The sequence below is a fragment of the Notechis scutatus genome, chromosome 4 (assembly GCF_049901735.1).
Source record: "Notechis scutatus isolate UNSWTSFEM ecotype Mainland chromosome 4, rNotScu1.2, whole genome shotgun sequence".
NCBI lineage: Eukaryota > Metazoa > Chordata > Lepidosauria > Squamata > Elapidae > Notechis > Notechis scutatus.
The window spans coordinates 100,556,545-100,569,142 of record NC_142012.1 but is presented as its reverse complement, the minus strand read 5'-3'; the positions used below and the strand labels follow the sequence as shown (position 1 = coordinate 100,569,142).

At 41.3% G+C, this 12,598-nt stretch overlaps 1 protein-coding gene across 3 annotated transcripts in view; it reads left to right on the top strand.

Moving 5' to 3' along the window:
- The window catches only part of BLNK (B cell linker), a 124,034-nt gene that overhangs the window by 8,523 nt on the left and 102,913 nt on the right, over positions 1 to 12,598 (top strand). For all 3 annotated transcript variants that reach the window (XM_087964248.1, XM_087964246.1, XM_087964245.1), the window contains one exon: positions 1,931 to 1,993. In XM_087964248.1, coding sequence (XP_087820374.1) covers positions 1,931 to 1,993 — 63 coding nt within the window. The remainder of the gene's footprint in view (positions 1 to 1,930; positions 1,994 to 12,598) is intronic.

Sequence of the window (12,598 nt, the reverse complement as noted above, 5' to 3'; positions counted from 1 at the left end):
AATTTTTGAGTTTGCAAAGATTCTCAGTCATCCAGGTCATGGTTGCCCCAAAGGTGCTTTTTTTCAGGAAGCAATTAGACTTTCTTGTTTTTTTCTTTTGAAACGTTTCACTTCTCATCCAAGAAGTTTCTTCAGCTCTGACAGGATAGTGGGGAATGGAAGGATTTATATTCCTTGCTGGTAATCTGCATCCTTTTAGAGCAGGGGTCCCTAACCACCGGTCCGTGGAACAAGTCCTACCGGGCCGCTGGCTTGCTGGCGCCGCCATCTTGTTTTGATGAAAAAGTGCTTCCGGTGAGCTTTTCCGGGTAGAAAGCTCACCGGAAGCACTTTTCATCAAAACAAGATGGCGGCACCTAGCGCTTCCGGTGAGCTTTTCGGCAGAAAGCCATTTCTACCTGGAAAAGCTCACGAGCGCAGCGCCGCCATCTTGTTTTGATGAAAAAGTGCTTCTGGTGAGCTCACCGGAAGCACTTGTTCATCAAAACAAGATGGCGGCACCCAGCTGATGTCGGTACCGGGCCACGCCATAAAAAAGGTTGGGGATACCGGGCCACGGCGTAAAAAAGGTTGGGGATCACTGTTTTAGAGGGTAGTTGAAGCACTTGAGGTTTATCTGTGTCCTCATTTCTGAGTTGTTATCCAAAGAAAACCCACTTTTACTATACTTTGGGTAATTCACCCAGGTTTGAGAAGCACTGCCATAGGAGAACTTGAAGTCCAGCTTCCGTACCCATGTACATAGGAGATAGTTGTAGGTTGGATGACTTACCCAGAAATGTGAATGAGACAAGGACTAAGGCTCCTCCTTAAGGCAGTGATCTCCAAATCTTTTGGCCAATAGCCACCTCATGGGCATGTTGAAAAAAAGCTACCATAAGAAGTCCATTGACCAGAAGGTAAACTATTAAGGTTGCTACCTCCCTCTCTCTCTCCTTCTTCACTCCAAAATACTATCAATCCTTTCACCTTTCTCTCTTTTAGACAAGGATGGGGCACTTCCAAAAAGAACACTTGACTGCAGCCAAGGAGCCTTTATATATACTAAGAATAAAAGGGGCTATATATCTTTCAGGACAAAAAAATGATACACCTGCCACTTTGCATTATGCTACCCATCCTTGCTTCCTGGCCTTTTAAAAAAAATATTTTGTTTAAATTAAGTGAGTCATAGAGACTGGCAGGCCCCAAGGGAAGTGTTTGTGGACATTCTGGTTCCTGCTGAAGAGGTGTCAGTAGGTTCTGACCAATTCTGTAGAACAGGTAGTGGAAATTTTGAGTAGTTCGGAGAACCAATGGTAACCTTCCCCCAGGAGTGGGGAGGGAATGGAGATTTTGCAGTATCCTTCCTCTGCCACGCCCACCAAGCCACGCTCACAGAACTAGTAGTAAAAAATTTTGAATCCCACCACTGTCCTACTGCAATCTCAAAGCTCAAATGCGGTATATGTGGGGTCTTATATGTGAATCTAGTCCACTTGGATTTAGTCCACAAGCCATAGTTAAGCAAATAATTGTTAAGTGCTACGTAAACAAATCCAAACAGTTGAATCTAGAAGACTGGTTGGTGGTTGGTTGGTTGGTTGGTTGGTTCGTTCATTCATTCATTCATTCATTTGTTCATTCTGTGCCATCAAGTTATTTTTACTCCTAGCAACCACACAGATAGAAGATAGAGTTGTTACACAGAGACTTCTAAAAGTTCAAGGTATGAACAGATTGTCAATGCAAGTGCCCCATCTTAGTATTTGCACCAACATCCACAGGATAACTTCATGACACATTTTTCATCACTGGATCTGTTGGTTTCCCCCTACCCTCCACCTACCCTCTGTATGTCCGTGAAAGGCAATATTGTTGTCCCAAGTGCTTCATTTAAAAAACGTAAATTACAGAATGTAGTATCACCTTCTCCTTTTCCTTTTTCCAGTCTGGGATGCATGATTGCGCCAGAATAGTGGAAACATTAAATATAGATGGAGTTCGATTTTTGGTAAGTTATTTTAAATGTTTCCATTTAAATGAATGTAGATCATGCATATGTACAATGGTTGTACAAATATGTATAAAATGGGCAATGTTTCTGCACTGAGAGCATCTAACAATGTGGCACAGGCAAAATATTCATACCAGAGCAAAATAAACCAAAGTTATCAAATAACTTTTTAAAGTTTAAGCCAGGAAGGTGTCATCTACAAATTGCTGATACAACATTCAACAGCAGGTCCAGGTGCCAAAACAGCTGGAAGTTATCATGGGAGTCACCAGCCAACATCAGGAAGCTACAGATTTCTGAAGTCTTTGACTATAATCTTATAGCGATAGAGTCAACTTGGATATTGTTATCCATACTATCTTGATCTTACATTGAGGAGCAGATTGTTGCTAGAGACTAGACATCTGATGATTACAGGTAGTCCTCAACTTACGATCACAGTTGAGCTCAAAATTTATGTTGTTAAGTGAGAAGTTTGTTAAGTGAGTTTTGCCTCATTTTATGACTTTTCTCACCATATTTGTTAACTGAATCTGCAGTTCTTAAATTAGTAAGTGTTAAGTGAATCTAGTTTCCCCATGTCAGAAGGTCGCAAAAGAGGATCAGAAGTTGCACCTGAGAAAGAGGATAAGAAAAAGGGCTGTTTACACAACTTTGTCACTAAGTGTCTTGTGTTTAGATTCATAGGATTAAGCAGTGTACAAATGGAGGTAAATATTGTATAACAACTTAACAAGTTAATATGCATGCTAAATTTTATATGTAATGTATGGCTTGTTTAAAAATCATGCTTCAAAATTTCCTTAGCATTATGTGTGAACTGGACCATCAGCCACAGTCACAAAGGGAAAGATCAAAAATCTAGGTTCTAATATCTCCTCTGACATGTGTAGAACTGGAAAGCTGTGAAGTAGAATCAGTAGACTTATTTTTTTTGACTTCTTAGATTATTGCTTTAATATCAGGCACGAAAGACCCAATTCACACATGAATCTGAATTACACTGATTAAACTCAAGCCTGTGCACAGGAATATTCTCAGCTAACAGCCCCTGCTAGAATAATGTTAGGTTAACATTATTTGGGTGGGCAGATACGGTCCAACTAGGCTGATCCCTCTTTTAACTCTGCTCTCAGATTCTGCCATTTCTTCTACATTTCATGAATTAATATGGTTTATTACTCAGTTTAAATTTTCACATACTATTATATTTATTTGGCTTGTTGTTATATGCTACCATAAGGACAATCTAGAAGGGGGAGTTAAAAAAAAAAAGTCAAGATGGCAGTCATGACGGCATGATTGAACCCCGACCCCTTTTTTCACACATCAAATATATGATGGAGGTGAAAAAGAGGCAGAGTTTCAATTGTGTGATGCCAGTTGCTCTCCTGGTTTTTTTTATCTCTCCTTGCAGATGTTCTTGTCCAGCTTGGTTATGTGTTTGAAAAGATGGTAATTCCATCTCTCCATCAATTACCAAATTTTGGGTTGACAATTGTTGTGGTTGAGAATGAAAGCCACGCGTTAAGTTCTATCCCTGGCAGAAATTAGAGGCTCCCAAGATACCCAATTTACCAATGTTTGTGCATGACAACACAACCACCTTCCATAGAATGATCACTACAGCATTAATACTTCAAAAACAAACTTCTCCAACTTGGAAAAGACTTTTATCAAGGAATCTACTAGGAATATATTTGGATTTTTTATTGTTATTATTTTGCTCCCTGTAGATCCATAGCTGGGATTTGGCAACAAAATCTAGTTAACGTTTTTATTTCTCCTTCATTTCCCACCATCGCCCCAAAAAATTGGACCGCATGGCTTCTTAATATTCACAGCAAAAGCTCTCAAAACTGTGCTATTTGCAGGCAGTTGCTCTTTCCTCATAGAAAGTCCATATGACCATTCAAGAATCTTCCCTGTGTCCCTAAACAGACAAGCAAATTTATCTCTAGCAAAGGGTTTTTTTTTATTAAACATTCTATCTTCTGAGGCAGAAATCTGCCATTTGAAGTGGAACATAAAATGGATGTGATTTACATCAATCTGCAAATCCATAATGCTGACCCTAATTGGAGAAAGCTCATTTAGATTTTTTTTAAATCTTCCTTTTAATAGTTTTAAGATGAGTCTTATTTTCCATACTCCCATTTATTAAAGCCTCTCTTTAGATAAGTTCCGAGAGAATTTTGCACAACAACCCGATCTTTCTTATTTGCAGCCTGGAGCTAATTTGACAGGCTGTCAAGCTTATTCTCTTTTTGAATAGGAAAAAAACTAGAGAATGCTCTTATGTGAATCTAAAATGATTCCCAAAGGCAACAAGAATCAAGATGCCAAAACAGAGTTGTCTTCAGAATTCTGTAATGAGCTTACTCTTCAAGTGTGGGGCTGTAACAAAACCAGGAAATAGTGAAGGCAATAAAGTTAGAAGCATCGGTATCTGCAGGAATTGGGGTGTGATGGACTGATGGGTGCAGGGGGATGGATCTTTGATTTTGATTCCCTCCATGCTTTCAGAGTAAAACAACAACAACATAATCACCCTATACCAGAGGATTCATTTTTAAAGAAGGAAAGAAGAGTATCAAGTTCATGATGGCCAACTTCAAACAAAGATTTTTTTTCAGAGTTTTCTTTAACAAGATTTATTGAAAAGGAATGGAATCAGGTTGAAGAAATCTCAAGAACTAAATCCTTTCACTTTAAGTAGCAAATTTATCTCTTAGCTTGTTAAAGCAGAGATATGTTTTCATTTTTAACTAATAGCTTCTCTCTGAACCTTGAGGAGGCCGTTTTTTCTCATGAATGTGAAGGTAGTCAAGTCATGAATCTGAAGTCATAAACACACAACTACTAAGGCAGTGAATGATAGAGAAACCACTGTGGCTCAGAGCTGGCATTCAGCAGGTTCTGACCAGTTCTGGAGAACCGGTAGCGGAAATTTTGAGTAGTTCAGAGAACCGGCAAATACCACCTCTGACTGGAGGTTTACAGTATCCTTCCCCTGCCATGCCCACCAAGTCACACCCACAGAACCAGTAGTAAAAAAATTTGAATCCCACCACTGTGGCTGCTATACCACTTCCTTTCCTGCTACTGCTCCCAAATTGGCCATTGTTTAAATTAGTAGCAACATTGCTATGAGACCTATCTCCTCTTTCTCCTCATCTCAGTCAGGAAAGGAAATTTCAAGGCCACTGAAGAGATGAGGGGAAACCTTATACAGCTCTGGCCCATTGCTGAGGTGATGGTTTTAAAAAAAATCACAAAAAAGAAAAGAACAGGGAAAAATGAAGGCACCTATGAAAGCAATGCAATCAGTGATCAGTAAGGCATAAAATATTACAGTAAAGAGGAAAAAGAAAAAACAGAGAAAGAGGGTATTGGGACAAATGTATAACTGGCAGGACTCTATCCATTCTTAGGTGTACAAAACAAACTACAGATTATTCTAATGGAAATCAAGAACATATGGTCATAAATTATCCATGACTGATTACATTCTTTATTGAAACAGTTGTCAAAAACTTTAGAAACATACATAAATGTATGAGAAGCCCTTATTTATGTTGCTGCTTTGCTCTGCTGTCTTATTTTTATTGATTTTTTCCCTTTCCTTTGTTCTGTTTAAATAAAGGAGAGGGAGAGAGGGAGGGGAGGGAGGGAGGGAGGGACAGAGAGAGAGATAGAGGGAGGAAGGGAGGAAGGAAGAAGGGAGGGAGAGAAAGGAAAAAGAGAAAGAAGGAAGGAAGGAAGGAAGGAAGGAAGGAAGGAAGGAAGGAAGGAAGGAAGGAAGGAAGGAAGGAAGGAAGGAAGGAAGAAGAGCTTAATTCTGAATTATTCTTAGGAGCTCCTAGAACTAAGTTTAGAAAGGAGAGAAAAAGTCAAGATGACTTTTTTTCTGTCTTCTACTTATATTGGCAAGTGGGGTTAAAACATTCGTTGAATCAATGGATAGGGATTCCCACCCCCTTATCTTCTGCAATAAAAAGGGGGGAAATACAAAACATAAAGAAGCTTTATGTTTAATTATTGTCTTGCTGCCAGTAAGGGTATAATGAATATATATGAGTTGTCAAGCTGTTCCTACATTGCTCCTTCGTTTTTAAAAAAAAGTTTTCAGCATCAATAATGCTTCTACCCTAGAAGGAAGCTACTCTGTTAATGCTTGCTGGATGTTAGCAGTGTCAACTGTGGCCTCATTAATGAAGTCTAAACAGGGCAGTTTGCTGCTCAAGAAAAAAGGCAACTCTGTCTGATTCCGAATTGTTTCAATACAAGCTTAGAGGTGATTGGTGAATGGCTAACATTGATCAAAGGCTTATTCTTTTATCTGAAAGCTTTCCAGATTATTTGAAGCATTATTATCCATTATGGATTTTTTTTTTTTTTATAAAGCATTCAGGCAAAAAAATGTCATCTCTCACAAACCCTTTCTCTCCCCCCCTTTTTTTTTCTTCTTTTTTTTCCGAAGAAAGTCATAGAGAAAACTAACAAGAAAAGTCGGTAACAAGTGCTTCTGCAAGCTTTTGAAAGAACAGAGCACAAAAAAGACATATTATAAAGCTGGGATGAACTTTCTTTCGCAGCTGAAGATATTTGTGCTCCTCAGCAATCGCTAGTTAAAGACAGGCAAGCATACAGTGCAAAAGGATAAAAATAGAACACTTATTTATTACTAATTGGTAGACAAAGTGGGTGAGTCACTGATAGGCATGCATCCTCTGTGACTAAAGCTATTGCTAAACTCTAACAATCAGGGCAAGGAAGAAAGGCAGTGATGTTGTTACCTAGTTTGAATAATGAAACACCTGCAAGAAGACAGCCAAGCTCAGAGGAGTCTAGGACAGGGATGTCAAACTTGATTGGGGGGGCCTGAGGCATGACTGGGAGGGGCATGGACATGGTGGCAGGGGTGGGATTCTATCAGTTCGCACCTATTCGCTGGAACTGGTTGTTAATATTCTAAGCAGTTCGGAGAACCGGTTGTTAGAAGAAATTACTGGCCTAATCCTGTAAGGAAGGCAGGAAGGAAACATTCTGGTCTTGCTTACAGAAACTGCCTCTCCGTTAACCCTTCTTACATTCTTGGCAGGACTAGACTTCCTGTCTCTGGAACTTCTCTGGAGTTTTTTCCCTTCCTTTGCTGGTACTTTGCTTGTGTGGAGTGACCATTCAAAGTTACAATGGCACTGAAAAAAGTGACTTATGACTGTTTTACACACTTACAACTTTGCAGCATCCCCACAGTCACGAGAGGCCAGGCGAGGAGATGCATGCCTCAATGTGAGTGATGCTGAGTTGGCCACGCCCAGCCAGTCACATGACCACCAAGCCATGCCCACCAACTAAGCCATGCCCACAGAACCGATTGTTAAAAAATTTGAATCCCACCACTGCTCCGGAGACTCTCTGGAAGCTGGAAACAGGCCCATTTCTGGCCTTCCTGAACTTCCGGGAGGCCCGTTTTTCACCCTCCCTGAGTCTCTGCATCCAAAACAGGCCACGTGGGGACTCCTGGGAGGGGCAGGGTGGGGTGGGTGGAGCCAGCCAAGAATGGGATTTGAGGGTTCTCCGAACTGCACAGAATCTTAGCTTGGGGCTCTCCCGAACCCTTGCGAACCCTCAGCAGCCGAGCCCTGATACTCACACTAGATAGATCACATTAGCAAAGCTTAGCCTTTTTGGGGAAGCACATGATTGCCTCAAGGTTGTGGCTTGCTGATAGTACTCTTAAAAGAATCAATTAGATAACAGAGCAATATGAATTTTAATGCAGAAGGAATATGGGGAGAGGCATATTCAACTTGCTTAGGTCTGATATGGCTTGTTTACTGCTCTGTTTTATTTGGTTGCAGAACCAGGCCTGCCCATTGAGATATGGTGCAGCAAGGATAGGAAAAGACAGAGAAAAATGTTGGCACAAAGAAATGTCTAACCTTTACAGAACAGGTTTCTTCCACCTCTTCTTAAAATAGGCCAACACCAATTAGTGTTATCCAGGCAGACCTGCAATCTTTGTTGAAAGACGTCGTCCTTTCCCAATCATGAAGAATTTAAGACTAACAGTTAGCTCCAGAGTGCTGTCTCGAGCCCACTTTTGGAACGCTAAGAGTTGAAAGACCCATTTGCGGTAACAGGACCAGCACAGAAATGAAATGTTCCATTAGCACAAGAGAGAGCAACATGCAGACCGGTAGCTTGCCAAGTTAGAGAAGCTGAGAGTTGATGAAGCGATTGAAGCTCAAAGCAGTGCCAGCTTTACCTTCCCAAAAGAGTTCTGACAGGCACCCAGAGTTTAATGAATTGAGTTTATGTTCATTGTCTACTCATGTCAATAGGCATTAGAGCCCACCATACTTTTCAACCTCCCTCTCACTGTCTTTCCAATATGGACATGAAATGTTAACAATGGATATCATCTGTGACCACAGGAAAACTAGTGAAGCTGTAAAGCAATTTTAGCCACCATTTGATTTAAACTGGTGCATCCAAGTAGGTCTCCATAGGGATCCCTTACAGGAAATTCATTGTTTCCCAAGTTTATTGCACAGAACAGGTCAACATTTTCTTAATACCCTCTATCCCAGATTTGCTTTTCAGAGTAAGATAGACAGCACATAAATTCAATAAATAAATCTCAAGTCCAAGCTTTCCTTCCTGGTTAGTCACAATCACCCTGAATCACATTAGTATATATTGGATGATAGCATTTTCCCCTCATTTGACTCAGCCTTCCATCCTTCCGAAGTTGGTAAAATGAGGACCCAGATTGTTGGGGGCAATATGCTGACTCTGTAAACTGCTTAGAGAGGACTGGAAAGCATGTGAAGCAGTATATAAGTCTAAAAGCTATTGCTGTTTAGTTACTTTGGTCTACATTTCCCTATTTTGATGCTCATACCTATATTTTGCCGTTCAAGCCAAGATGCATAGTACCCAAAGACAGAAAATCCCTTGATTTCTGGCAGTTAAAGTAAAATAAAATGGGCTTTTATGACAACCCCAAAGCAGTAAACCTGTTGCTGCCTAAAGCATGACCAGGTTCTGCTCCACTAGAAAAAGTTCTGAACATGCTGCCCCATTCAGACACAGTTTCTCCTTATACCTATTATGTCACCACTAAAAGTAGGGTAATATGTCTATTGGGATGGTACATCTGACCTTAAGGACATTACAACAACCCAAGAGGTCAGGGGTTTTGTGCTTGCCATCTTCATATGACTTAGACCAGGGGTGTCAAACTCACGGGCTGCGGGCCGGATGCATCATGTGCTGGCCACGCCCACCCCCATTTTAGCAAAGGGGGTAAAAGTCACGATACGTCACGTGATGACAACATGACACCATGATTTAGACCCACCCTGTTTGTGCAGAGGATCAAAACTATAAGGTTATTTTTGCATTCCCATTGCTAAAATGTTCCTGATGTTAAAGGCTTCCAACTGAAATTCAGCGTTTCAGAACCAAGTTCTGATTTATCATAGAATGAGATGTAACTCCCATTTAACATTAAATATGGATTAAAAGAGCCACAGCCTTTGATGTCTCGTTCTTTTATTCTGAAAGTTTATAGCTATGAATTCTGGGGAGATAGAACAGGCTTTTATGTGGCTCTGAGGAATACACTGAGTCATGCTATCATAGTTTTCTTTATTATTTAGCAATTATCCACTATTAAGCCATCATCCAATAGAAAGACTCTGACAGATCTCCACAAAATAGCGTACATGGCCAAGATCATGGTTTTCCCAGCTGTAACATATGGCTGTAAAGGCTGGAGAAAAGTGGATCCCTTTGGACTCTAATGCTGAAAAATATTGTTGATAATATTTTGGATCAGAAAGTAGCTGACTGCTCGCACTGAAAGTGCTAATAAAGAAATTAAAGCTTAAATCTTCTTCTTCTTCTTCTTCTTCTTCTTCTTCTTCTTCTTCTTCTTCTTCTTCTTCTTCTTCTTCTTCTTCTTCTTCTTCTTCTTCTTCTTCTTCTTCTTCTTCTTCATGCCCCCCATTGGAGTCTGAATCTGAGGGGGAAGACGAACAGCTGACAGAGAGCAGCAGAGTGGCTCTGTTTGCTGTGGAGGAAACTGGGGAAGGGCAAAGTCAGGCTGGGCAGAGCAGGGGAGAGGTAGAACAGGGGAGAGGGGGTTCAGATGGAGACCAAGCCCCCCTCCTCATCCTAGGTGTGTATGGAAGAATGCAGAAGAGAGCAACATGGGTGGCGTGGCTTACGAGGAAGAAAAGGACCCCGATTCCCTTCACAAGGCACACCTGGGGATGGAGTTTAAAGGAGAGGCAGTTGGGAGGGGAGTTAACCAGAAACAAACGCTGAATTCATTTAGTGTTGAGAGCTGTGGCCTGCGTTCTTAGCTTCCTCCTGACTGTTTGAATTACTGCTATGATTCTGTATGCTTATCTTGCCTTGCTGGAATTATTGCCGTGATTCTTCTTGGACTCCTTATCTTGCCCTGCTGGAGTGATTGATTGCAGTCAGTTTGCTTACAGAGTTTGGACTGGAATATTTGCAGCCAGAGGCTGCTGCAGGTTCATGGGAGAGCTTTTCTCCAGACCGGAGAGTAAACGGGATGTTGGAATCAAGTTGGAGCAAATAAAGGGACTCATATCTGTTCTCTGGCTGTGTTGCCTTTGTGCCACGCCCCGGGTCATCACATTCTTCATCTTTCTTTGCATATTCCCACAGATGCAGGGTCTGCTTTTCGGATCATTGGACACCACTTTGCTCAGTCAGCTGCATCTTTGGGAGAAGGCCCATGGCTTGTATGTCTTTGTTGATGGTGTCTTGCCATCTCTGTTGTAGATGCCTGCCATTGACTTCTAGTTGGTAGGCAGTCTTGGCAAGGTGCTGTTCTCTGGACATGTCCATACCAGTGGAGGCAGTCTTCTCTCATGTTCTCTGTAGAAATTAAAATTTAAATATTATGGACATAAAATGTAAAGATCAGAGCCATTGGAGAAGACCTCGATGCTTAGAAAACTTGAAGGCAACCAGAAAAGAGGCTGACAGAAAGCAAACTGGCTAGATGCTATCAGTGATAGATTGAAACATCAGCAGTGTCATAGGCAAGAAAGAGGAAGAGTTATTGACAGACAGGCCTGGCAAAATAACAGCCATTGAGTCAGGAAAAATGAGAAACAACTGAACAATAGTGAGTCAAACAATCAAAGATTTTTAAGAGAGATGGGAGAGATTTTTTTTTACTGCTTGTATAAAACTTTTTTCTCACATATTCAAACAATTCAATTTCCCAAGCATTGATTTCTGTGGGATAAAGGATAGTTTAATCAGCTATTGGCCACTGAAACAAGGAAGTAGATCCATAAAACCATTTTTTTGGATCCGTAAAATGATTGATCCATACAAATCAAGCATTTGATTCATAGTACATAAAGGACAGTTCATGAGAGCATGGATGGATGCTCCAGCTTCAATTGAAGCTGCTAGAAAATAGAAATATGGATGCTGAGTAGTGGTGGGATTCAAAAACTTTTACTACCAGTTCTGTGGGTATGGCTTGGTGGGCGTGGCAGGGGAAGGATACTATAAAATCTCTAGTCAGAGGTGGTATTTGCTGGTTCTCCGAACTACTCAAAATTTCCACTAGCGGTTCTCCAGAACTGGTGAGAACCTGCTGAATACCACCCCTGATGCTGACATATGCGTAGAGCTCTATACTGTAATAGTGGTAGTAGTTTTTGCATAGTTCAGTTTCATCTCTTTCTTTCTTTGAGTAGGGGAAAAGGTAACACAGTGAATTTTATTCATGTATTAACTTCCCTAAGTTCCCAAAAGTTTTGTCAGATATATGTAGCCAGCTGGGTGACCTGGGCATGTCCCTCACTATCAGTCCTAGAAAGAGATCAGAGCAACCATTTCTGAAATCTTGTCAAGAAAATTGCAAGGACTAGTTCGGGCAGTCACAGAAGTCAAGGCCAACTCAATGCAACAAAAATCAAAAATACTACAGCTGCAGTTAGGTCTCATGGAATGCCAGGAGATTTCTTTCTGGAAGAGGAATACATGGTAAAATCACCAACTTGCAAAAGGCAAGCATGATGATTGGATTCCCCATTGGGCTAAGCCAGTGGTTCCCAAATTTTTTCAGTCCACCGCCTCCTTTGTGCTACTCATCCTCGGTGCCCCCCACTCAGGGGTGGGATTTAAATTTCTGTGGGTGTGGCCTAATTTGAAGGCGTGGCTTGCTGGTCATGTGACTGGGTGGGCATGGCTTGCTGGTCATGTGCCTGGCTGGGCATGGCTTGCTGGTCACATGACCGGATAGGTGTGGTTTGGTGGTCATGTGACTGGGTGGGCGTGGCCAGGTGACTGGCAAACCAAATACAAGTGGTCCTCACTTAATGGCCGGTTGTTTAGCAAGTGTTCTAATTTATGACTGGCCTCCCCAGAGCTACTTGACCTGTTTTTGGAGTTTTGACAGCCATGCACACACATACACACACACTCCCTTCTAACCCTGCTGGAGGAGATCATTGGACTAGAATCGGCAAAGCATTTCTGATTAGATTCTAGTAGTGAATAAAATCTAATCAGAGATGCTTTGCCTATTCTTGT